The sequence below is a fragment of the Panthera tigris genome, chromosome B1 (assembly GCF_018350195.1).
Source record: "Panthera tigris isolate Pti1 chromosome B1, P.tigris_Pti1_mat1.1, whole genome shotgun sequence".
Classification (NCBI taxonomy): Eukaryota; Metazoa; Chordata; class Mammalia; order Carnivora; family Felidae; genus Panthera; species Panthera tigris.
Window position 1 is genome coordinate 114,273,112 of NC_056663.1, and position 27,780 is coordinate 114,300,891.

The 27,780-nt window shown below is 41.6% G+C and overlaps 1 protein-coding gene across 3 annotated transcripts in view; it reads right to left on the bottom strand.

Moving 5' to 3' along the window:
* The window catches only part of HADH (hydroxyacyl-CoA dehydrogenase), a 50,198-nt gene that overhangs the window by 19,413 nt on the left and 3,005 nt on the right, over positions 1-27,780 (bottom strand). For all 3 annotated transcript variants that reach the window (XM_042984072.1, XM_042984071.1, XM_042984070.1), the window contains exon 2: positions 5,253-5,381. In XM_042984072.1, coding sequence (XP_042840006.1) covers positions 5,253-5,381 — 129 coding nt within the window. The remainder of the gene's footprint in view (positions 1-5,252; positions 5,382-27,780) is intronic.

The following is a 27,780-nucleotide window of genomic DNA, read 5'->3' on the forward strand; positions in this document are numbered from 1 at the left end:
TTCTTTTTTTTTTTTTTTTTCCCACCCTGAAGAGAGAAAGGCACAAGTGAAAGAGGGGCAGAGAGACAGAATATCCCAGGAGGAGCAGAGAGAGAGAGAGAAAGAGAGACAGCGAGAAGTGGGGCTCGTGATCACCCAATGCAGGGGTCAACTCACGAACCGTGAGATCATGACCTGAGCCGAAGTCAGATGCTTAACCGACTGAGCCACCCAGGTGCCCCTGACTATTCATCTCTAGGAGAAGGCAGACAGGGCGCCTGGGTGGCTCAGTCGATTAAGTGTCTGACTTTGGCTCAGGTCATGATCTCACGGTTTGTGAGTTCAAGCTCCCCATCAGGCTCTGTGCTGATGGCTCAGAGCCTGGAGCCTGCTTCAGATTCTGTGTCTCCCTCTCTCTCTGTCCTTCTCCTGCTGGCACTCCGTGTGCATCTCTCTCAAAATTAAATAAACATTAAAAAAAAATTTTTTTTTAAGAGAAGGCAGAGAAGAGCTGAGCGAGGGCAAGAGAGGGTAAGAAAGCCAAACTTAGCAATCCTTCTTCAAGTAATAATTGCCCATCACAAACCAGCAACTGGTGTTGCAAAAACATGCCAGACACAGCCTCCGCTTGCAGAAAGCTTGCAGTCCCACCTTTGTCTCATCTGTGACTCCAGATTTCCACAGACATACCTCAGGGCAGAAGACAGCACCTCTAAATATATTCAGTAATTAGTATCGGCCTCTCTCCACTCCCCAAGAGCAGAACAAAACATAGACTCCTAGGCCCATCTCCAGAGATTCAGATTCAGTAGGTCTGAGGTGGTACCTGGAAAACTGTTTTTTAGAAAAAGATGCCCCAGGGATTGTGATATAGCTAGTAGACTAGTCAGCACTTGAGACCTCTGGCCCACATAAAGCTTGGATTGTGATAGATGATGTGATTTCCATCAAATTGCTAGATCTGTGAGAGGACAAAAAAATGAGAAAATGAATAAAACATAGTACCTGCTTTCTAGAGGCTCATAATCTAGTCAGAAGTCATGTGTAGGCACAGGAGTTAAAGAATCTAGGAAAGTATTGTGGGTAAAGTTGGGTGTGGACATATCCTTTATAGGATGGATGGATTTCTACTGGTGGAGATGGGGGACAAAGAAAAGACCACATGAATGAGTGAGCTCTGGGAGCTTTTTATTTGGAAACTATCAAATGTAAAAATGTTGAAAGACTAGTGTAATAGTAGCAACTGTAATGTAGATCAACCTAGATTTAATAATTGTTAAAATTTTGCCACATTTGCTCATTTGTTTTATCTTTCTTTACACACCCTTGTTTTCTTGCTAAATCTTTAGAAAGTAAATTGCTAACATCATGTCACTTCACCAGAATAAGTACACACGCATCTTCCAAAAATAAGGACATTTGTTTACATAGCATAGTCTCATTGAAACAGTTGGAAAATAGTACATTCTCGAACTTCCCCAGTTGTCTCTCAAGATGTAGTCAAAGCTTGCACATTTCATTTGGCTCTTTTATCTCTTAGTTTTAAATGGTCTGCTTATATTGTTTTTGTCTCCCCCATGACATTTTTAATTGAGAAATTTCCTGAGCTAAATGTAGACTCATGCATACCTGAGCAATAATACAGAGAAATCCTTTGTAAAAAAAAAAAAAAAAAAAAAAAAAGGAAGAAGACAGCACCTCTAACAAGTGCCATTTTATTTCAGGATGTAATTTGTCCATGGGGCATTGTCAGCCTGGGAACACATTCAGCAACGTGGCCATAATCAGCAAAGCCATCCAAAACCATCATGGAACAAAACAACTATCAGAGCTTTTCCACAGAAATATGCTGTGAGATAAAAAGTGATTTTAAATTTTCTATTGGCTGCATTTTAAAAACTGAATAGGTAAAATTAGTTTTATCTAACCCAATCCATCTAAGATACTATCATTTGAACATGTAATCAATATAAAAAGCAATGAGATGTTTGGGGCGCCTGGGTGGCTCAGTTGGTTACGTGTCTGACTCTTGATTTCAGCTCAGGTCATGATCTCACGGTTCATGAGTTTGAGCCCCGCCATCAAGCCATCACTTGATGGCTCCACATCGGGCTCTACGCTGCTGGTGCGGAGCTTGCTTGGGATTCTCTCTGTCTGCCTCTCTCTCTGCCCCTCCCCTGCTCTCTCTCAAAATACATAAACTTAAAAGCAGTGTGACATTTTACATTCGTCCTTCCTATTAAGTCTTTGAAATCTGGTGTCTGTCTTCACATGCAGCATGTGACTCGACTTGGACCAGCCCCATGTTGAGCTCTCCACAGCCGTCTGTAGCAAGTGGCTGATGTGCTGGTCTGTGGAGAGCAAAGTGCATGCAGTGTGTCAATGAGGCAAGCTGAAGCTGACTCGTCCCTCCTCCAAGCACATCCCAGGCACAGATGAGAAACACCAAGACACCAGACTCCCAAGGAGTCACTCATCTGGAGCTGTGCATCTGGAGCACACCACCCACTTTTTTTTTTTTTTTTTTAATCCTTCAAGCAGGGCCCAGAGCCTCTGCTCAAAGGAGACAAGCAGCAGATGTGTACAGAATAAACAAATGAAGAATGCAGATGACCTGGGTTCAGACTCACTCTGTCCTTGACTCCAACTTCCAGGGCTCTTAGCAACACCCCCCCGCCCCTGGCCCCATCTGGACCCTCATCACCCTCATCACAATATGCCCTATCTCAGGTCCCCCTATCATTAAGAATATGGGGGACAGGGGTGCCTGGGTGGCTCCGTCAGTTAAGCATCTGACTCTTGGTTTCAGCTCCAGTCATGATCTCATGGTTAGTGAGTTCCAGCCCCTCACTGGGCTCCACACTGACAGCGCAGAGTCTGCTTTGGATTCTCTCTCTCCCTCTCTCTCTGCCCCTCCCCTGCTCACTCTCTCTCTCTCTCTCAAAATAGATAAATAAACTTAAAAAAAAAAAAAAGAATTTGGGGGACAGATGACAGTTGTTAATCTGCCTGTGACACTTATTGCTTGGATTTCTTCAGGGAGAAAGTAAAAATTATCTCCACTCCTGCCCCTCTGATTTTTAAAAGGTGACTACATATTAAGAAAATGCAAAGCGGGGCATCTGGGTATCTGAGTCAGTTAAGCATCTGACTCTGATCTCGGCTCGGGTCATAGTCTTGCGGTTCATGAATTCAAGCCCTGCACTGGGCTCCGTACTGACAGTATGGAGCTTACTTGGGATTCTCTCTTTCTCTCCCTCTGTTCCTCCACTGCTCATGCTCTCTCTCTTTCTCTCAAATACATAAACTTAAAAAAGAAAAAGAAAATGCAAACCAAAACCACAGTGAGATACCACTTCACACCTCCCATGACGGCTATTATGAAAAAAATAAAAAGCAAGTGTTGGCCAGGATGTGGAAAAACTGGAACCTTCATACACTGCTTGTAGGAATGTAAAATGGTTTAGCCACCGTAGAAAACAGTTTGGTGGTTCCTTAAAAAGCCAAACACAGGACTGTCATATGACCCAGATATTCTACTTCTGGTACATATGTGAATGAATTAAAGAAGGACCTGAACAGATAGTATATCAATGTTCACTGCAGCATTATTCATCACAATGGTCCAAAGGTGAGAACAACCCAAGGGTCACTGACAGGAATGGATAAACAATATGTGGTATATAGACATACAATGGAGTATTATTCAAGCATGATAAAGAGTGGAGGTCAGACACATGCTACAACCTGGATGAATCTTGAAGACAGATGAAATAAATCAAGTCAAAAAAGGACAAAAAGCATATGATTCCACTTACCGGAGGTCCCTAGAACAGGCAAATTCAGAGAGACAGAAAGCAAATTAGTGGTTACTGGGAGATGGGAGAAGGAGGGAATGAGGAGTTATTATTAATGGGTATAGAGTTTCTCTTTGGAAAGATGAAAGTTTTGTAAAGAGTTGTGATGGCTGCACAATAGTGTGAATGTAATTAAAGTCACCAAATTCTACCCTTAAAAATAGCTAAAATGGCAAATTTTATCTGACACATATTTTATAATAAAGAATTTCAAAAGGTGGGGCGCTGGAGTGGCTCACTTAGTTGAACATCTGACTCTTGATTTCTCCTCAGGTCATGATCTCACAGTTCGTGAGTCTGGTGTCGGGCTCTGTGCTGGCAGCGTGGACCCTGATCGGGATTTTTCTCTCTCCCTCTCTCTCTGCCCCTTCCCTGCTCATGCTCATGCTCACTCTCTCTCTCTCAAAATAAATAAACTTTAAAAAAAATTTTTGAGGGGTGCCTGGGTGGCTCAGTTGGTTAAGCGTCTGACTTCGGCTCAGGTCATGATCTCACAGTTTGTGAGTTCGAGCCCCTCGTCGGGCTCTGTGCTGACAGCTCAGAGCCTGGAGCCTGCTTCGGATTCTGTGTCTTCCCTTATCTCTGCTCCTCCCCTGCTCAGGCTCTGTCTCTATCTCTCAGTAATGAATAAACGTTTAAAAAAAAAATTTTTTTTAATAAATAAATAAATAAACAATTTTTTTGAAAAGGCAACTAGACATACACTATGGACACCTGAGGTGACAAACAGAACAAAATCCCTACCTGCACTCTTCTCTGCCTGTGTATGAAAGTGAAATTCCATCCAAGCCCCAAGGGAACCAATCTTAAGCAACTTTAACAAGATGACAAACGTAAACAAAAATTCACTTGGTGACTTCCACAGTATTTCTAATTAAATGTGAAGGTCCAAAGAAAACGAGTCAGTGAACCAGTTTCCAGCCTTCTAGGGTTCCTCAGGTTCTTGCACCCCCTCTGCTGCTGGGAAGTGAGAACATTCTGTATTTTCCTCTCTGGTAATGACATTACAAAAGGGCATAAGACATTGTTTAAGCAATCAAAATTTTCTATCTGAATACAATGTTTATTATATCATTTTCTTTTAAACTTACAAGTACAAAAATTACCTTCCTGTTTCACTCTCTTCCATCAGTATAACAAAACAGGTGTTCCTTAAGCCCAAATTCTCAATGGACAGAATGAGTTCACTACCTGCAGAAACCTTCTCCCCCACCTCAAAACCCAACAATATGGTTATCTACTTCTCCTGCTTTGTAATCAGTTCTTACAGTTAGTATGTACAGTGATGATGTTACTTATACTGGTCTAAAGTTATGGGAAAATGAGCTTTACACAACAAATCGAAAAAGAAGCAAAGGCCACCAAATGTGATATGGTCAGAGGGATGGTCTTGAAATCATATAAAACAAAAATTACCTTGGGGTTTTCTGCAAACTTCTTCTTGGCCACTTTCCTAAGGCTTTCCTCAATCCCCTTTCTAGATTTTGCTAGTATGTCCTCTGTCTGGTCCACCAACATTACCGTGTGGCCAGTTGCTGCAGCAACCTAGAGCAAAAAAAGAAAGAAAACATAAAAGAATAAAAATAGTAGAGTTTCATATTCCATATGAACTCTGCCACCATTCCATTCAAAATACCAAGTAAACGTAATAATAAGCCAGTATCAACTAAACACTTACCTCTTGCCAGGCACTGCTCTAAAGCCTTTATGTGGATGGACAAATTCTCAAAACCACCTTATAAGAAGTATGTGCACTGTCACACAACAGGTAGGCAGCAGAGCTGGGATCTGAATCAAGGCTCTGAAGGCCACACTCTAATCACCTCCCTGAACAGTACTGTCCAACAGGGAGCCACTAGCCACATGTGGTATTTAACTGAAATGGACTAAAGTTCAAAATTCAGTTCCTCAGTTGCACTAGCCGTATTCCATGTGCTCAAGAGCCCACTCACAGAGCGCTTACTCCCCATCCACCATCTTTTTTCCTTAAAATTGGAGCATATCCTGTGTAGCTTGACCACTTAGCTCATCTCTTCTGCGTCCTTAGCTCAGTAACAGGAAGACTTGAATAACTGTAGCAAAAAGTTTCCAAGGGCTATTTAGTGACATGGTTCCCATGAAAGTAGGTCTTTGGTGGTCAGCCAACTTAGGAGGGCAATTCCCCTCCCTGCCCCATCCCACCTTGGCTAAGTCCCGAGGGCACTTAGCCAAGTGCCCTGCTGCTCAAAGTGTCAGTGAAGTTTGAGTGAAGCTGCTCAAAGTTCACCTGGAGCCAGCTTCGTTCAGCTATATTCAGTGATGAGTCAATCCCAATTTCATCATAGTTTGCCAACAGCTTTGGCAAGGACTGTGGAACAGGTAGTGTGGCTAAAAATAGGTCATTGGGTCACATTACAGGTAGGCATTGTACTCAGTTCAAGCCGTAAGTAAGAGGACCATGGCCTATAACACAAATATAAATAATACAGGACACCAGCACAACTGACATGCCCCTCAGGGTCTGAGAAGACCCCTGCAGGGCCACTGCTTTAGAACTTCTGTAGGCCAACAGTGAGTAGGAGAGGGACAGGTTAGCTGAAATGAACCTGCCCAGAGATGACAGGAAGAAACAGTTCTAAACTACCATCATGATGTGAGATTTTTTTAAACTAGGCAAGTAAAAATTCAAAGCTGAAAACCAGAGAGGAAAAGTAACAGAAAAGCAAAACTCAAAGGCAAAGAGGTTCAAATCCCTGAGCCAAGATTTCCTAAGAACACTTATAAAAATTATAAGACAGGTTTTAAATGGAAGTTAATTACAATAGCACCTACATTCTCTTCCTGGGAAAGCTTCATAAAGGGGCTGCAAGTCTGAGCCTGTGGGACCTGTAGGCAGGCAGCATCAGTACTGCCCTGCCCCAGAGCATGCCTGGGAACCAAGAAAAGAAAATGCTGCCAGGACAGGAAGGTCTAACAACCATAGTTGGGTAGTGGTGGTAACGAGAATTACCTTGATAAAAGGACAGAGGCAAGCGGTGAACTTGCCCTATTGGCAGAAACACAAGCTGCAGGCAGGCAGCATGGCCAAAGCAAAACAACGTCCGGAAAGCAAAACCCCCATCAATCCAGAGGAGGGTTTCTCTCTAAATAACAGCAGACCCAGGCTCATCTTGCCAACACCTCAAATCACGTGACACAAATTTGAACATCTAATAGACTCAGAGCAAAAAAAGCAAAAGCAAATTTAGACACAGTGCAGAAAAGGCAACACAGCAGGCCTGGGACTGTTACCTTTAGAAATGCCCTTGGCTGGCACCTGGAAACTTAGATTTGGAGGGTTCCCATCCTTCCCGGAGAAGAATGGTTCTCTGTGCCTAAACTGCTTATGCATTGTGGTTTTTGCTGCACACCTGCTTTCTTTCTGGAGGTCAGGAATTTTGGTATGTGCCAGGCAGAGGGTGCCTATGTGAACAGCCCCAATAAAGACCAAGGGCCTTGGGTCTCCAATGAGCATCCCTGGTCAACATTCCATATGTGCCGTCACAACTTATTCCTGGAGGAACTGTGTGTGTCCTGTGCGACTCCACTGGGAGAGGACTCTGGAAGCTTGCCCCTGTTTTCCGCCAGACTTTGTCCCACACATCTTTTCCCTCTGCTGTTTCTGTTTTGTATCCTTTTGCTGTAATAAATGGTAGCCATGAGTATAACTATACGCTGGGTCCTGTGCCTAAATCACCAAAGCTGGAGGAGTGGGGAGATTTGGTGGAGAATCATGACACAGAAACTAAGAAAATAAATCTCAAATTCCAGATGCAGCTGGTGATGAAATTAAACTAGTTGGAGACAGACAACCCTGCGAAGCAACAGCTGAGGGAGGTGTGACGACCAGCGATGGGACACCTCACCTGCAAGGTGGAGGCAAGCAGAGGTGCTGGCTTAGGGACCTCCCATTTTTGTTCCAGCTCCTCTGAGAGTCCCTCTGGAATGACACAAGTGATCCTCACTTTGTCCCTCTTAACCTCTGACCTAGGTCATCCTTTCACTAGGACAGAAAGGATTCCTCAGATTTCTACATGACTAGGTCCCAGTCCACTTCCCCTCCTTTTTCTCCAGCAGGCATCGCTCAAGTTTTTTTGCTCCTCAAGGAGTTGGAGAAGAAAATTCAAGTACATCTGGCACAAGATAGTACCAAAGCTGAAGGAAAGAGAGATAAAGAAAATGAGGGCAGTGTCCTTCTGCTCAGGGACTTTATAATCACACTGAGAATACATGGGGGGAAAAAACTAAATATATAAGGCTCCATATATGGGAAGTCAAATAAAATAAAAACTGCCATAGTGAAGAATCCTTTCAGGCATCTGAACTCAGAAGGCTGGATAAGAGGAGGACATCCAGAATGGGCCAAGAATAAAGGATTAACCATGAAGAGGTGTGGGGGAAGGGGACAGGGAAGGAACAAATAAGAGGTGATTTCACACCTTTTCTCTAGAAACCCATTTTCAAAGTTATTATACTCATGTTTGATTTGACAGTCATGGGGAATTTTTTGTTACAGAGCAGATAAGCCACAATGCTTTCCTTATACACTTAACCCCTGAACAACTTGGGGTTAGGTGTGCTGACCCCCTACACCATTGCAAATCCACATACAACTTATGGCTCCCCAAAACTTAACTATTAAGCCTACTGTTGACCAGAGGCCTTACTAATAACAATCAATTAAAAAATATTTTTGCGGGGCACCTGGGTGGCTCAGTCGGTTAAGCGTCCGACTTCGGCTCAGATCATGATCTCACGGTCCGTGGGTTCAAGCCCCGCATCGGGCTCTGTGCTGACAGCTCAGAGCCTGGAGCCTGTTTCAGATTCTGTGTCTCCCTATTTCTCTGACCCTCCCCTGTTCATGCTCTCTCTCTGTCTCAAAAATAAATAAATGTTAAAAAAAAATTAAAAAAAAATATTTTTGCATGTTTTATGTATTATATACCATATTCTTACAGTAAAGCAAGCTAAAGAAAATGTTAAGAAAATCTTAAAGAAGAGGGAATACATTTACAATATTGTAAAAAATCCATGTATAAGTGGATCTACATAGTTTAGACCCATGTTGTTCAAGGATCAATTATTTTGTTTAAACTGCAAGCAGAACCAAACCCGGAGAGGAAAGTGCCCTCAAATATTCAAGTAAACCAAAGCCACATGCATTATAAAAACACTAAAATTCAACCAGGAAAAACCATGGCCAGAAAAGCATTTTCAGCCTGTATGCTGACCCTCCTCTTATCCTAAGTCCTCTGATTAACTCCTCCAGCCACTCCCTCTTCTGTCCTCCCACAACCCCACCCCCGCAAGAAGACACTGAGCAGGTGGGTCCCTGCCTTGCCTCATCCTGAATGAGCACACTAGAGACAACGTGTGTGTAGATACTGGCCAAAAACAGCTATTAAATCAAGACTCTCCAGGCAATGTTCCGGGAGAGCAAAGTGCACATGTCAAATGATCACGTCAAAGTGAGCGTGTTAAAGACATTTGTTTATTTTCCCTCTCAACCAGAAGATGCAGGAGGTGCAAGGAGGGGACAAACCTAACAGAGAGGAAGAAGACAGATCTTTCCCAGTGTGTTACTGATCACATTTCTGCTCTGCAACATTTCCCTTAGCTCCACAGTGCCTCATTGGTCTGAAAAAGGCTCAATTTTTTCTCTCTTACTCAAATGACTGGAACATTTTCTAGGATTTTGGACTCTCCAAAGTGCCTATACCAGTATTTCTGGTCTAGTAAGAAGGCAACAATTGTATACTCTAGTTATTCCTGAAAGTTTTGTTTGTTTTTGTTTTTGTAAACATTTTCTACTTCAGCTTTTCTTTTCTTGATTAATTCATAAAACTTCAGGAAAATATGAAGGAAATCTTATGGTGTAGACACAGGTAGAAAGGACATTCCTATTTAAAATTTTTTTTTTAATGTTTATTTACTTTAGAGAGATAGAGAGAGAGAAGGAGGGAGGGATGGTGAGGGAGCACAAAGGGGGTAGGGGCAGAGAGAGAGGGAGACACAGAATCTGAAGCAGGCTCCAGGCTGTAAGCTGTCAGCACAGAGCTTCACGCGGGGCTCAAACCCATGAACTGCAAGATATGACTTGAGCCAAAGTAGGATGCTCAACCGACTGAACTACCCAGGCTCCCCAGGACATCCCTATTTAAAACCAAAGTGGATATGGCTAAGTTTGAATGGAGAAAATACAGGCAAAAAAGAGAAAATTAAATTCTCTGTGAAGTATTTTCCATTTTATGAAGAAGCTCTTTGGTGCAGGTCACAATTTATTACGGATAGAACGGATGAACTTTATAGCATCACTTCAAGTGATTTCAGGTTACAGCAATATTTTCATTCTATCTACCCACAGACAGCAACCCAACCTGATGTTCAAGTTTCCTGCAGTCATTTCTTGCAGACATATTCCAGGGACATCAGGTCAGCAACATCTTGAGGACAACTTCATGTCCTATTTGTCTTTGCAAACCTAAGCACATGGCCCATAGTTAGCACTGAATGCTTACTTAGTAAATAAATAAACAAACAAACAAAACACAACTAGCTCATTGCCTGGCACGTATTAGATGCTTTCCACAGGATGAGTCCAATGTTCTTTTACTATATTAATCTACTCCAAATGGGATTGGTATTCCTTTCCTACTGCTATGTGTCTGAACTGTCCAGCACTGAGATGGACTCAGGATCAAGCAGTCTGTCTCTTGCCCCCATGCATTCCATGTCAGACCTGAGAGCTGCATGACTCTTACCCCAGACTGGCTCTATAAGCTGAGACCGTCGTAAGCATGGCTACACAGCCACAGGCCACTTAATAAAGGCCAGCTTATTTCTTTCTAAATTATTAATGCACTTGTCTTATTTCTCCTATGAGATCCCTGAGAGCTAGGAGTGCTTACAGAAGTAACAGTCTCTATCCACAATTATCAGAAAGAACACAAACCCTTAAAAAAAGGAAGAAAAAAAAGCAACAAATGCAGCAAAATTAAGAGCCACAATGTACTGAGCACTTACTATGTACCAGGCACATACTCTGCATTTTCCAAGACTATTTCTGATCAATCCAAAAACTTTGTTAAAGTAGACATCAACCCTGTTTTGCAAATGAAGAAAAGGAATTAGAGAGAGCAATATCACTCAGCTGTTAAGCTGTGAAGCCAGAGGTCGAATTCCAAGGCTGCCTGGCCCCAGAACTTTTCTTGTAATCTAGTTAGAGGAGTCCAAGGAATGCTGCCTTATTTGCTGAGACAACCAGCTTTCAAGATACAAAAATAAGAAAATATCATTTTACAAAAATTTCATGCTATTGACTTTTTTGTATTCTCTTTCCCTCATGCCTTCCTTAGTAACTATTATGGACTTGGTGACATCCACAAAAATTCCTATTAAATAATGTGTCAGTTCTTCTCCAAACTGGAGTCCTAATACACTTGAACAGTTCTTACGAAATTGGAAGGACCATTCCATTTCATAGATAAGGTAAACTGGGGCTTAAAGAGGTTCGGCAACTTGTGTATTTCCCATGGTTAGGGTTAGCAAGTGGTATAATAACAACAGAAGCAGCCTTCAGTTCAATCGTATCACAGTCATAGTCACAGCAAAAAGGACTTGATAAACAAGAACATCTATCCAGTTAAATGACAGCTTCCATGTGAGCATTAAAGCCTCAAAAGACACCTGAAACAGCCTGTGTTTCTAGAATAGGAGTTCTCAAAGTATGGGTCCTGGGCCAGCAGCATCAACATCCGCTGGGAACTTGTTAGAAATGCAAATTCTCAGTCCGCCTGAGTGTCTCAGTTGGTTAAACATCTGGCTCTTGGTTTCAGCTCAGGTCATGATCTCATGGTTCTTGAGTCTGAGCCCCAAGTTGGGCTCCACTGCTGACAGCGTGGGGCCTGCTTGGGATCCTCTCTCTCCCTCTTGCTCTGACCCTCCCCTGGTCGCTCTCTCAAAATAAATAAACTTAAAAAAAAAAAAAAAGAAACGAAACGAAAATTCTCAGACTCCACTCCCAACCCAATAAATCAGAAACTATGGATTGGGTCAGAATTTTAACAAAGCCTTCCTAGTGATTCAGATGTTCTACAGTCTGTGCTCAAATCTGGTTGCAGATTAGAATCAGGTGGGGGACATTTAAATCAACCAATGTCCAACTCTCACCTGCAGATTCTGTGATTTAGTCTGAAGGCACTGGCATTTAAAAAAACACCCCCAGATGATTCTAATGTGCAGTCCAAGAACCAAAGCATCACTCTAAAATAAAGAACCTGTCAGCCCTGATCCCTATCCCCACCCCATCCCAGCCCTCCTGGGTTGCCAACTATCTCCTCAAGCCACTGAGAGCCCAGCAAATCTCTGTCCCTAAATCAGTAGGGTTTCTAGGTCTTCCTATTGCCCTGTCCCTGAGAAAGTTCTAAATGTTATCTAGAACATACTATCTGAAAGACTCCTCTCCTCTAACTTCTCCCCAAATTCCTCAAGGAAAAGTCAGGCTCCACCAAGCTCCTACTTCTGCCCAGGACTCTTGAATATCAGGGTATTGCTACATTTCCCCTAAACAGAACTTGCTTCTTAATTCCTTTCTTGAAGGTCAAGCCCCACACCCTTGTTTCCTGATTATGTTCCAGTACCTTCCCTTGAAATGGCTCTCTTGTAGTATTGATCTGTGGCCACATATGCACCCACACTGATCTTTGATGACTGCTGGTTCCTGGCTAACCCCCAACATTCTTAAGCTAGTTGCTCCCTTTCTTCTCCACAGGCAGCAGTGCCAGGGTAAAATCCTGAGTTCCCTAGAGAAGAAATCCCTTGAAAAAGTCCACAGCAAACAGAAACCAGAGGCCACAGAGGTTTGCTGTCCCTAGTAACAACTACAGTTTAGAGTACTTCGTATGTGCCAGATATCAGGCCTATCTCATTTAATTTTATTTAACCAATTCTCAAGTATCAAATGCCCATTTTAATAAAGTGTCACCTATGGTTCTGTAGATTATTCTCTTGACAATTATGAGATTAAAACCTACAGTAAAAGAGCATATATGATTATTTTTGACATTTAGAACAGGAAAATACATTATGTGGTTACCACTATTCCTACAGCTAATTACTGACCCCAAGTGAGGATCCATGTAACACAAGTATCTACAATATAAGTATTGTGCTAACCACTGAAAGGTTCAGTTCTTCAGTATCCAGAGCTGTTATATCTTTACCAAATGCCTGTAATAGTTCCATTCTCCCACTTCTTTCTTCAATTTATAGCAAAAGGTTCTTGGAGAAGGCACTGTGTCTTCCCTTGACACGAATGATATTACAAACACAAGTGTACATACTGGCACTGATGTATCAGATCTTATCAGTGATACAACAAACATTCATATCATCCAGAAGATGTTTAAAATTCAAGATCATCAATGACAGGAAAACACATAATTTTTAAATTTCCTATAGAACTTTCAGATCCTCACAATAAGCTTTCATAAAGACCCTAGTTTGAAAAGCAATGACCTCATCTAACCTTTATGGTAACCATAAAATGAAATATTAAAGAAGGTGTATCCAAAAAAAAGTATCAGAAAGAAGAAGAAGAAGAAGACGAAGACGAAGACGAAGAAGAAGAAGAAGAAGACGACATCGTCGTCACACATTTAAACTGAAACACAGCATTGACACTTAGTTCAACAACATTCCTCTTTCAGTCCCACATAACAAACCAGTGTAGGGCCAGATGTTTCCACAGCAAAAGCCTCCCAACAGAGTTTCCCCCTTTCAAGCTCATCTCTTGCAACCTTAACAGAGGTTTGTTTCATTTTCTTAAAGTGCAAAAGTCTCCACGGGTTCATGGTGGTTGGAGAGGAAGGAACATGTCTAAACAAGTCTAAAACTATAAAACTCGTAACTCCTAAGGCCATCCCACACAGTTTCTTTAGCTGCTTCTTTTTGACCTTAAAATCTCCTTCCCATCTAACTTCTATCAGTCTTGTAAGATTCATTCCTAATTGCTGCTGAGGCCCACTTCTCTCCTATGATAGATATGGTGGTTCATGGTTATGGCTTTCTAGTTACTCCTCCCCAATGCAATCCTGAGTCCTTCAAGAAGTTAGGTTTTCATTCATGGCTTTCATTTACACTCTGCTTTGAAGGCTAAGAACAGAACAAGACTGCTGTGTTGTTCTGGGAAGCCAAATAATTGTACAGTAAAACCCTGGTTTGTGAGCATAATTCATTCCGAAAACATGCTTGTAATCCACAGCACTTGTATATCAAAGTGTATTTCCCCTAAGAAATAATGGAAAGTTAGATGATTTGTTCTACAACCTAAAACTACTCATATAAAAATGATTACAATACTGTAATAGAATACAAAATAATAAAGAAGAAAATACAAAATATAAAGAAAAATAAATTAACCTGCACTTACCTTTGAAAACCTTTGTGGCTGGTGCGAGGGAGACAAGAGAGGAGGGTTATTGTGTAAGACGACTTTCACTCTCACTAAAGGAATCACTGCTATCTATTGGCTCAATGGAATCTTTTTCTTTTCGTGCAATTTTAACAAGGAACCTATCCAAGGACACTTGCTTTTGCCTCCTTTTGAGGATTTCGTGGAAATGTGACATTACATTGTCGTTAAACAGATTCATCACTCGCACTGCTACAGCCTTATTCCAGTGGTGCTTTTCTACAAAATTTTGCACAATTTCCCACATTTTAAACATCTCCCTAATCTCATTTGAAGTGAGGGATCCCCCTACCTTTATCTCCTTCTCCTCTGCAGATGAGATGCAGACACAGACTTCCTACAAAATCTTGCAATTTCGGCCACTCACACACTTCATTCATAATTCTCGATGATTTCCTTCTTAACTTCCACCATAATCATCTCCTTCTTACCACTTTTCAACCTTTTTCTGCATGAGGGCCATTGTATACACTTGCACAGATATTGACTACAGTACAGTATCAATAGACTCTTGTCATATGCTGTTAACTGGCAATAAGGCAGCAGAGAAAAGAGTCTGTATCTGCAGACAGGCTGACCTAGAATGAGGCAAAGCATTCCTATGCTTACTCATGTATGGAAAAGCAAAGGACTGTCCATAAGTGCTTTGAAGTGACAAAAAACACACTAGTGCCAGTTGTGGGCACCCTCCAACATTCTGAAAAATCACAGATTTCTGCCAAACACCATGGCCTGAGACCGAGCATCTGAGCATGGGAGACCATCACCCACAATCCCTCAGTGAGAGAAGAACTACTGGCTCAGTTGTGATCATGTGACATTCGGTGTCATGTACTACTCATATTACAAGACACTGCTTGTTTATAAAGTTAAATTTATTAGAAATGTTTGCTCCTGGGTGTTATACATAGGGAATGAATCACTGGAATCTACTCCCAAAATCATTATTGCACTATATGCTAGTTTGGATGTAAATTAAAAAATAAAAATTAATTAATTAATTAATTAAAATTAAAATTAAAAAAAAGAAATGTTTGCTCATCTTGTGGAACACTCGCAGAACAAGTTACTCACAATCCAAGGTTTTAATGTACTGGGGTACACAAACAATATGGATAGCAGGGAAACCTTTGAACAGTCTGGGTGAAAAATACAGAGATTATTAGAAAATGCTTTCCACCAAATGATCAAAGGTCACAGACAAAATACTTGGTTTCTGAGGGTGAGCATTTTTGATCCCATCCCCAATACCTGAGCTCCCCTATGGAGAGGAGAACTACCGTTTAGAGTACATGCTGGCTATGGCTACATCTCCACGTTCACTCCTTCAAATGACTACTGCCTACTACTGACTCAACATCTATGTCATCCATGCCTCTTTCAGGCTCTGGAATAAGGTAGTGAATAAAACAAGTCCCCTGCTCTCAGGGAGCTTTCACTCCTCATAAATTACCCAATTTCATCTTCATGATAGCCTTTGGGGTAAGTATTATAACTATAAGAAAACTGAAGGTCTGAAGGGGACTAGGATTTGAAGGTAAGCTGTCCACATCTGGAGCTCACGTGCTGGCTATTCGTGACCCAAAAGGCACTGCTGGGTCCAATGGGAACAGTCAAGACCTTTCTGAGCTGAGCAAGGACCAGCCCATCTGGAGCTCAGCTACCAGATGTGAGATGGGAAACATTCCATGACCTCTGTGGGCCGTCTCCTTATCTAGAAAAAAAAAAAAAAAATGGGGCAATAGGGTTGTTGAGAGGATTAAATGAGTTAATATATGCTAAACACTGAAAATGGTGCCTGGAATATCACAAGAGCTGATTATTTTTATTCTAGGCAGCTCCCTTCCTCCTTCTTCAAGGGTCTGAGGCCTAATACTGGATCCAGGTACAGCCTCCTAAGGTAAATTATTTTATTTTGCTTTTGTTCTTATGCCTTTTTTTTTTTAAGTTTATTTATTTGAGAGAGAAAGAGAGCACCAGCAGGGTAGGGGCAGAGAGAGAGAGGTAGAGAGAGAAAACCTCCATGAGCTGTCAGCACAGAGCCCGAGGTGTGGCTAGAACTCACAAACCAAGAGATCATGACCTGAGCCGTAGTCAAGAGTTGGACGCTTACCAACTAAGCCACTCAGGCATCCTGGTTCTTAAACCTTCTGATCCCAAGATTTGTTCCTTTCTATGTCCTTCCTTTTTTTACAAACAGACTGGGATCTCTCTTCATTTAAAAAGAAAGTAAGAGGGGTGCCTGGGTGGCTCAGTCAGTTAAGCGTCTGACTTTGGCTCAGGTCATGATCTCCCAGGTCCATGAGTTCAAGACCCATGTCGGGCTCTGTGCCGACAGCTTGCAGCCTGGAGCTGCTTCAGATTCTGTGTCTTCCTCTCTCTCTGCCCCTCCCCACTTCACACTCTGTCCTTCTTTCTCAAAAATAAATAAACATTTAAAAAACTTGAAGAAAATTTAAAAAAAAAAACAAAAAAACAAAAAAAGAAAAAGTTGGGGAGGGGGGACCTTCAAACTTCCTTAACCGCCTAAAGCTGGCCTTCACTTCACTACCAATTACTGGGTGGCAGAATAGTATGTGGAACACAAGTTCTAGAATCAGACTTTAAACCCTGGCTTAGCCACTGGACTGCAGGACTTTGAGCAAGTTATGCAGCCTCTCTATCTATGGTTTCCTGATCTGTTACAAGAGATAACCAGTACCCTTCTCGTTGGATTGCTGTGAATGCTAAAGACGTGAATGCATCTGAAGTGTCCAGACCAAGGCCAGGCTCACAGAAGGTTCAATGATGCTTGCTAACTGCCACTCTGGTGACCACCCTCAGTGCTTCCACTTTCACCCCCGCTATGCAATTCTTAAACACTAGCAACACCTCCTTAAACACTTAAATACCTCCTCCACCACAACTGCTGTATAACTTATCTGTGGTCTTCTAACTGCTAAAGGCAATGCCTCTTCTTCAGCTTTATCTTCTACTTTTCCAAAGCCCTGCACACTGCCAACTAGGGCTTAATTTTTAAACTGTCTCCAATTTCTTACCTCTATTTCTTATCTCTGTTCCTCTTAGCCATATTGACTTCTCTCAATCTTTCAGCCTCTAAACAAAGGTTTAAACCTTTGTTTAAACAAATCCTTCAAGATTCTGCTTTCAATATTCTTTTTGTCTCTGTATCTTTTCCTTCTGGACTCTCAATCATTCTCATAATCCCAACTATGCCTAAAACGAACACCTTCCATCCTAGTCATCATCTTGATGTCCTACAGTCATCGTCCTGACCCTAAATCCAGTTCTCTTTGAACTTCATTAATGGTATCACTATTCTGAGAGTCACAATTTGCTGGACAACACCTTTTTCTTAATCTCAACCTTTAATTACAGTCTTAAAAAATTCTACCCATTCTTCAAGGCCCACTTCAAATGTTACCCTCTCCATGAAGCCTTTTTCCAAACGAATGTGCTCTTTTTTTCTGTTTTGAAACCACAGAGCTAGACTTTTGCTGGTCTTATTATGGCACTTTATAACAAAGTAAACTGTGTCATTTGGATCTTTGTTTAGCAATTTCTGCCTGTAGACTTAAATTCCTTATGGCAGAAACTCTTTTGGGCTTTGTACCTTCTAGTACTTATCATATGCCTTGTACACAGTGTCTATCCCATAAGTAATTGCTAAATACGAAATGCTCTGGAGTATAGTAACCAGGGCCTGTACTCTACCCCAGGCACACCATACTTCCTCCTTCTCTGAACTATTTCATGGCTTCACGCCCCTGCCCAGGTGGTTCCCCCTACGAGGAAGCCCCTTCTCCCTCATTGCTGCTTGGGGGACTCCAATAACCTTCAACACAGAGGCTATTTCTCCTTTAGTGAAACCTCCCCAATCTCTAACAGAGGTGGTCACTTCTTGGTACCTCTACTGATTTACAGATACAAAAAAAAATCTTCCATATAGGACTCCAAATACTGAAAGAAAAAGTACAGAGCTGGTGTGAACCACCAGCTGTCAATGGCTGCTCACTTATGTAATGGTAGCTCGATCACCAGGTTATAAACACAACAGATAAATCAAAAACAAATTGGTCACAGGCTATTTTATGTTGTAAAAATCTCGCGTATTTCAGAATAATAGTCATTAACCCATCAATAGACAGGAGAAATTCCAGATGTGAAAGAGATAAATTAGATATGGAAATGTTGAGTAACACCAACTTTTAATGATGAACTCAAGAAAATACCTAGAGACCTTTCCAAAAGAGCTGTTGCATCATCCACTTCAGAGTCTGAATTTGCTGTTCACACAAATACCAATACAGGGTGGTTCTGGCACACTCCCATCTGCAGTCCAACCAGAATTTCCAGTAAATATGAATTTCATATATGTAGTGCAGGGGCACCTAGGGGGCTCAATCGGTTAAGCATCCAACTTTGAATATGAGCCCCATGTCAGGTTCTCCGCTGTCAGCATGAAGCCTGCTTCAGAACCTCCGTTCCCTCTCTCTGCCCCTCCCCACTTGCACCCTCTCTCTCTCTCAAATAAATAAACTTAAAAATATATGTATGTAGTGCAATATATACATATGCCTTTTTTTACATATACTTTTTAAATTTCCCTTTTTCCTTACTGTAGAAGATGTATCCTATAGGTCAGATCATATCTTAACATATTTAAAAGTCTTACTGAAGACATTTAAACCACCAAAACTTTCGTATGTATCAGGTCACATCCCAGATGACAGATAGGCAATCTGTCTGCCTTTATTAGTTAGTTGTTCATGCTTATATTTCTTTCTCTGGACAATGAGCTACCCAAAAGCAGCAAGCACACATCACCTTTTACCCACCCCAATACCCAGCACATGCAAGACACTTAATATTTGTGAGAGGTGCCTGGGTGGCTCAGTCGGTTGAGCGTCTGACTTCAGCTCAGGTCATGATCTCACAGTCTGTGGGTTCGAGCCCTGCGTCAGGCTCTGTGCACAGCTCGGAGCCTGGAGCCTGCTTCAGATTCTGTGTCTCCCTCTCTCTCTGCCCCTCCCCTGCTCATGCTCTGTCTCTTGTCTCAAAAATAAATAAAAACATTTTTAAAAATTATGAAAAGAACACATGAACGAATAATAAATGTATTTCTAAAAAGGCCCAGTTTGCAAATCATTTTAGGACTAAGTTCTCAAGAAGTCATGACTATACAGAATAGCTAAAATTAACAACACAGGAAACAACAGGTGTTGGCAAGGACGTGGAGAAAGGGGAACCCTCTTACACTCTTGGTAGGAATGCAACTTGGTGCAGCCACTCTGGAAAAGCGTATGGAAGTTCTTCAAAAAATTAAAAATAGAGCTACCCTACGATCCAGCACTTGCACTACAAGGCATTTACCCAAAGGATACAAAAATATTGATTCAAAAGGATAAATGTACCCTTATGTTTACAGTAGCAGTATCAACAATAGCCAAATTATGGAATGAGCCCATGTGTCCACCGACTGATGAATGGATAAAGAAGTGGTGTGTGTGTGTGTGTGTGTATGTGTGTATCTCTCTCTCTCTCTCTCTATACACACACACACACACACGCACACATACATACAATGGAACATTACTCAGCCATTAAAAAAAAAATGAATGAAATCTTACCACTTGCAATGATGTGGACAGAGCTAGAGAGTATTATGCTAAAGAAAATGAGTCCGTCAGAGAAAGACAAATGCTATGTGATTTCACTCATATATGGAATTTAAGAAACAAAACAGATGAACATGGGGGTTGAGAGAAAGAGAAGCAAACCAGGAAAAAGACTCTTAACTATACAGAACAAACTGAGAGTTACTGAAGGGGAGATGGGGGCAGAGGGGGAGGATGGGCTAGATGGGTGATGGGCATTGAGGAGGGCACTTGTGGTGAACACTGGGTGCTATATGTAAGTGATAAATCACTAAATTCTGCACCTGAAACTAATATTAAACTGTATGTTAACTAAGTAAAATTTAATAAAGACTTAAAAAATTAAAAAAAAATTTTTTTTTTTCAACTTTTTTTTTTTTTATTTATTTTTGGGACAGAGAGAGACAGAGCATGAACAGGGGAGGGGCCGAGAGAGAGGGAGACACAGAATCGGAAACAGGCTCCAGGCTCCAAGCCATCAGCCCAGAGCCTGACGCGGGGCTCGAACCCACGGACCACGAGATCGTGACCTGGCTGAAGTCGGACGCTTAACCGACTGCGCCACCCAGGCACCCCAAGACTTAAAAAATTTTTAAAAAAGAAGTCATGATTATAACTAGAAACTACAACAAATTTTACATAACCTTCAAGATATTTTAGAATTACAAAAAAATCACATTACTTTGAAAGGGATAGTAACAACAACAACAAGAGCTAACTAATAACCAGTCTTTTGGTCAGTTGCCAAGTGGAAAAAAATGCTACAAGTCTGTTATTTTGGCAAACAGACTAACTGTTTTCTGGCACTGCTGGTTAAGATGCCAGGCAAAAGGGGAACTGAAGGGCATGTGAATGTGTCCTGTACCTTTTATCCAAGTGGCTGTGGGCAAAGCTAGAGGCATGCAAACCCTGTATTTGTGACCATCTGTGAGGGGCACACGTGTGAGCCAAGTCAAGGATGGCCACAGACACACAAGCTCACTCCCTCCAACACAGGTTTCTTCTCTATCACACTGGGGAAACTGAGGTACCTTAGCTTCTCAACTACTGCAAGATCAGAGATCAGAAATCAGAAAAGTATTTATGGTTCAGGTTTATTAGCTACAGATAAACAAAACCACGGATTTTTAGAACAGAAAGATACCCTAAATATCATTAGTGTGGTGGCTTTCAAACTTTTTTAGCCATTAAATCCTTCTTCATAGAAATGCATACAGAAGAGCAATATATAAAACAGAGGTCAGGGAAGGGATCTATTCACATCCTGATGGCTATTACAAAAGTGAAAACAAGTTATTGGCAAAAATATGGAGAAACTGGCACCCTTGCACACTGCTGATGAGAATGTAAAATGGTACATTATGGAAATTCCTCAAAAAATTAAAAATAATTACATATTATCCAGCAATTCTATTTCTAGGTATATACTCAAAAGAACTGAAAGCAAGGACTCTTAATAATTTAGTCCTTGTTAGTCCTACGTATACACATACTCACAGCAGCATTATTCACAGTGACCAAGAAGTGGAAGCAACTCAAGTGTCCCAAGGTGGATAAATGGATAGAGAAAATGTGGTGCATACATTATTCCACTGAAAATATCCCAATGGACTATTATTCCTTAAAAAGGAAGGAAACTCTGACACATGGTACAACATGGATGAACCTTCAAGATGTAACATTAAGTGAAATAAGCTAGTCACAAAAGGAAGAATACAGATTCCACTTGGATGATGTGCCTAGAACAGTCAAATTCATAGAGATAGAAAGTAGAATGGTGGCTTCTAGGGGATGGAGCAGTGGGGGGAAGTCATCTTTAATGGGTACAGAATTTCAATTTTGCAAGATGCAGAGTTCTAGAGATAGATGATGGCGATGGTTTCACAATAATGTATAAACACTTAAATGCCACTGAACCGCATACAGGTCTCCCCCACTATCTGGAAGAAGACTTCTATGAAACCTTTCATAAGCCAAAATGGCATAAAGCAAAGAAGCAATTACCATTAATTTATATGGAAAATTTTTGAGCATTCCCATACCCCAAAAATAACTTCTCTTAGGCTTTTCTGATACCTTAGAACACATCTGCTAACAGATACACAAAATAAATCTAAAGCCCAAATGCTCACAGACAGAGTTCAAAGCCATGGTGGCTTGATACTGAGTGTAGTCCCCAGGGAAGGAGCCGCTCGGGGTGTGCACTGCCTCTATAATGGCTCGCTGCCCAAACAAACGCTGAACACTATTTTAGCTTTTCGCCTTTTTCCATAAAAGCAAAAATCCCCTTATGGATATCTTTCAGTTACCAAAAACAGGTACTAATACAGATTTTTCATGAAAGCAAAGTAGCATAATGCAAACTCTTGGAAAGTGAGGGTTATCTACATTTAAAAGTGGCTAAAATGATAAATTTTATGTTATGTATATTTTGCCACAATTAAAAAAAAAAACCCTTTTATCTAATCCAACACAACACGCTAATTTTACTCAGAAAAGAAACAGAATTAAAACAGAAAAACTATTCACTTAAGATCATATACAGGCAGAAAGTATGGAAAGAGCCCAAGTGTCCAACGATGGATGAATGGATAAAGAAGATGTGGTATATATATATATAATGGAGTATTCCTCGACAATCAAAAAGAATGAAATCTTGCCATTTGCAACTATGTGGATGGAACTGGAGGGTATTTTACGCTAAGTGAAATTAGAGAAAGACAAAAGTCATATGACTTCACTCATATGAGGACTTCTTTAAGAAACAAAACAGATGAACATAAGGGAAGGGAAACAAAAATAATATAAAAATAGGGAGGGGGGGCAAAACAGAAGAGACTCATAAATATGGAGAACAAACTGAGGGTTACTGGAGGGGTTGGAGGAAGGGAGATGGGCTAAACGGGTAAGGGGCATTAAGGAATCTACTCCTAAAATCATGTTTCACTATATGCTAACTAATTTGGATGTAAATTTTAAAAAATAAAAAATAAAATTAAAAAAAAAATCATACACAGGCGGTAGTGTTCTATCTAAAATGTAATTCTGCAAAAGGTACTTCTGTCTATAATAATTACTCCATCAAACTCTTTGATGGCTCCCAGGCACCAAGGAATAAAACTTAAGTTCCTACATATAGCATGCAAAGCCTTCCAGGAGGGAGACTCGCCTCCTCTCCAGACACAATGCTCACTGAGGACTGACACTTCAACACCACCACAAGGCCTACAGCCTCCACATCTACTACTGTCTCACCTCCTGTCCTCGGCTCTGTCCATACCTTCTTCCCAGCTTCACCTCACCAAGCCCAAGTATCACACACACTAAGTACTGAGAATCACAGATACTAACTAAGATCACTTCCAGACCATACACCCCAATCTTCTTGGCCCTGGGCTAGGTGTCCCTCCTGTGTTCCTGTAATACCCCTGCACACCCTTACCCCTGTGCACCCCCCCACCACCACTGTGTTATGACCATTTGTTTCAGTGCTGTCTTCCCTACTTCCCTACTGCAGGCTTCTGACAAAATGTCATCTGTCTCTGTCCACTATGCACCAGATCCCAGCACAGATCCCTGGCTGTGGGGCCCCCAGGAAATACTGACCAAACATATATGGCTGGTAGGAAAGCCAAGATGAGATTAGATCTCCTGAAGGTCCAGGGTTCTTTTCATCCATGTAGCTGAGGGCCCCCCTGCCCCGACAATGTGAAAAGAATTACATTACTGAGGGCTCAAAACCACACTCATTCTTCTTGAATTATGCAACAATACCACCCAAATTATCCCCAACTCTATGAGGAGACAGTAGTGGACAAATGGAACACAAAAAGAAGGTCTTTTTGCCTTCCTCCCATAGACATCTGTTACTTTTACAGTAACGTTCCTGGAACTTTAATTTCAGTGACCATAATTTAAATCAACCATTGAGAACTCTTATTCTATATTACAGTACCCACCCGCTGTAAGACCTTGAGGACAACATGTAATGGGGGAAAAAAATTTGAAGGCTATGTCCTCAGCTCCATGACTTCCCTAGCCTTGGTGGAAGGCAGGCTTAGCCAGAGAGAAATATTTTTAGACAACGGTGCTTCAGAGCTATAAAAATAGGCCAGGTGAATAGCACACTTGTCAAAGCCTCTGGAATACCCCAGCCACAGGGCCAAGTAAACATGCCAAGCAGGAGCACGCTGGATTTAAATATTTTTGCAGACATATCACCAGATTTGAAGCAGCTTCTCTGAAGCCTAACTTGAATGGTAAGTTTGTGAGAACTACGTCAACTGGTAGAGTGAGCTGCCCCATGAGCCCTACACTGCAGGAGGACTGTGTTTCATCAACATTACATTCTCTCACAAAACTATTCTGACTTCCTTCCAACTCCCAGAATAAGTGCACTGAGTTAGTGCTCATGATGCTGACTGTACCCCAGAAGCTGCTGTTCCTTTGCATCAGGGCCTGCCCTTGGGCTCATGATTTGATCCATGGAGGGAAAAAGTAATAAATCAGATGCATCTCGCAGAGCTGGCAATTCTGGGTTTATGATTATCTCCGACTGTGTAATACCTTGAACTCTGCCATCAACACAAATTGCCTTCACTAACTTCAACAATCAAAAAAAGGCATTCTATTGAGGCTTTCAACCACCACTGCCACCATACCCAGCTGGTTTGATCTTAAAACAGTCTAATTCATTGGCTGGCTTCTTTTTATTGACTTAGACTTTTTTGCTTCAAAAAGTACTAAAAATCCAAAAAAATGTGTCTCCATTTTCAGATGAGAAATCTGTCAAATACAGACATTTTTTTTGAAAATTCAATAAGCATCTGGATTTGCTAATGCAGAGAAAATAACTCCTCTCCCAGGACTCTCTCCTCCAATCTCCCACCAATTCTGGGAAGGAGAAGGGATGAACAGACATGTCAATAGCATCAACCAACTCTTGGCTATATTTAAGTTTCCCTCCAGGATGCTGCCATGATGAACACTTTCTGAGTACAGGAGACAGTTACAAATCCAAAGTGCTCTCTAGGAAGATTAGAATGGCAATGTTTTCTAGAATGAGTAGGTTTTTGCTGAAAAGGACCAATTAAGAGGCTCCCACAATTCAGGTATAAATGCCTGGTCTAGGAATTACAAACGGGAGAGCAGGGGAAAGAATACTCCTCAGAGAGGAAAGCCTCAAAGCCTTTTGCAGCATAGAGACTCTCACCATGACCCCATCTTCAGATGTATGTGGCTGGAAGAACAACAGTGGTAATGACAGAGGGAGGAAAGTTGCAGGGAAAAGCTGGAGGGGGGAAAGGGAGGGTACATGATGAATAATTAAGTCTTGGCAAGTGAGTTTGAGTCTATTCTCTGCAGAAAGGTTGCATCAGAGCACCCAGATAGAGATCATCAGTGAGTGATTCTCTGAGTCTAGAGCTAAGGAGAGATCAAGCTGACATCCATTGACTCCAGACACCCACAAAGGATCCCCTTGCCCATGCAGGCCACATTTCTCTCCACAAGACAGCAGAGTCCAGAGGTGCAGGCAGAACTGTGGTTATCTCGGCTTCAGGGATCAAACATCTTCAAAGACAGTTAAGAGAATCTAGATGTAAAGAAGTCATCACCAGATTGATCTGACAAATCTCCATGAAAGCAACTAGCATTTCCTGAGCAGTTACCATTGAACATGCTAGCAGGTCTCTTAAGCACTTTGCCCATTGAGCTCTCGCAGTGCTATGAGGCAAGTATCCTTGTTCACAGATAAGGAAACAGGCAGACAGGGGTTAAGTGAGTCGCCCAAAGTTTCTACAGCACAGACAGGTAGGGCTGGCCACCAAGCCCCAGGGGGCACTTCATACTCTGCTCACTTTCAAGTGTCAGACTACCACTCATCAGAAACTACTGCATTGTTAGTATAACCCAGGGAGACAGGATAGAGAGCAGCAGTATTATCTCCCTGTGGTCCCAGGAGAGCTAGGCAGTGAGGGGTGTGCCCAAGGCAGATTTGGAAAAAAGACATAAGTGGGAGAAAAGAAAATTAGAAACTCAAGCAAGGGGGCTTAATCAGTGAGGCTATCTAGGAACATGACAAAGAAAATCCAAAACCTGACTGAGGTGCCATTTCTGCTCTACAATGTCCAAACATATTCTTTGACATTCTTTTTTGACTGTATGACCCACCTCTTCTACAGTATCTCCAGCCCCACCCCAAGTTCAATGACTAATACGCTGACAGGGGATGGTTTTGTTGTTCCAGTACATCATAAAGATCAGAGAAGAGCCCAGTAAAGAAGTGAGCAACACAGGAAACGAGGGAAGAAATGATAAATGCATCCCAAATCCTTAAGGAGGGAGCTAACACCTGGAATAAAAACTTTCCTCCCTCCATAAAGTCCACTCTGAAAGACAGCTTACAACCAGGTGACTGTGCCAGTCTCCTGTGATCCTGAAGTTTTTCCCAGACCACCACACTGTTTTCAAGCAAAGTTCAACAGAGACATACTCACTGTAACACAAAAAAAATAAAGCTAAACAGTACAAAGCAATTACGACCACTCTTCTATTCAGCATCAGAAAATTCAGAATTGAGGGCAGAGAGAAGAGATGGATGAACAAATTTAGCGGCTAGGGAGGAAAAAGCTTTCAGGTCCACTTGAGTCCTTACCAAGCATCACATGGTAACAGTGATGTTGGGGAAACGTTCATCTGTAGCTTAGAATGTTCTCCCCCACCCTACGCCAACTTTTTTATAACAGTCTAAGAAGTCCTCCCAGAAAAAATGTGTACTTTTTGCTTTATAAGAGGAACAACAACAACAACAAAATAAGAAGAATCAGGCCCCAAACCTTTCCAAACTTTATCATTTCCTCAAAGAAGTATAGTGCACTAAAAGGAAGGTTGTACCGGGAGCCCTAAGGAATCCAGCTTCTGAAATGGCCATTTCCAGGGAGCCCACTGGCTTCCCTCCAGTAACTTAATGAAAGTTAGGAGCTCTCTGGGCTCCTCGGATAAAAAGAAAAAAGGCAATGAACGAAGCAAGGATTCATTCTATCAACTGAAGAAATGCACAGCTAGTAGTTTTCTTTCTTTTCTCCCCTCCTTTATAGAACAAAAAACAACTTGTCCCTCATTCAAGGGTCATTTAATGTTATAAGCTTCTTTGCTGGCCTAAGTATCCGGCTAAAGATAAATTAGTAATCAGACCATTTCAGAAGTCTGTAATGGACAAACACACAAAACAAGTTAACCTTACTAAATATTAACCTGCAGTCTAAGGGATTTTTTTTTTTTTAATTTAGAACAAACAAAACATGACAGGTAAAGTAGATACTCTTGGAGAATACAAACGTACAAATGGCCTGTGCTCTGATCAACTGTAATGAAGCACAAACCTCACCTGTCTGAAACTGCTAAGTTGCTTGAGAAATGTGTCAGGCTCCCACAAAATCTATTTAATTTTTTTTTTATCCTACCCAGCATGAAGTAGAAGATGTGGCAAAATGATAAATTTTACAAAAAATTAAAACTGTAAATAGAACTACACCTTGAATAAAATTGTACTTCAGAAAGAGTTCAGGAGACTGAACACAAATGCATGGTTCAGATGCTAGTCTGGGTCGGTGTCTTCAAGGCTCCACTGAGGATTTACAGTGGGTGGGGAGAGGATACAAAGTGCCTTCTCTCTTTTCAGACGTCCACGAACCAACCAACCCCAGTATCAACTGGCATTTGTCTTCAAGATTAAGCAGGTCGGAACAGAATCATGACCAATATTCTCCATCTGAATATTACAGGCCTACCTCAGCAG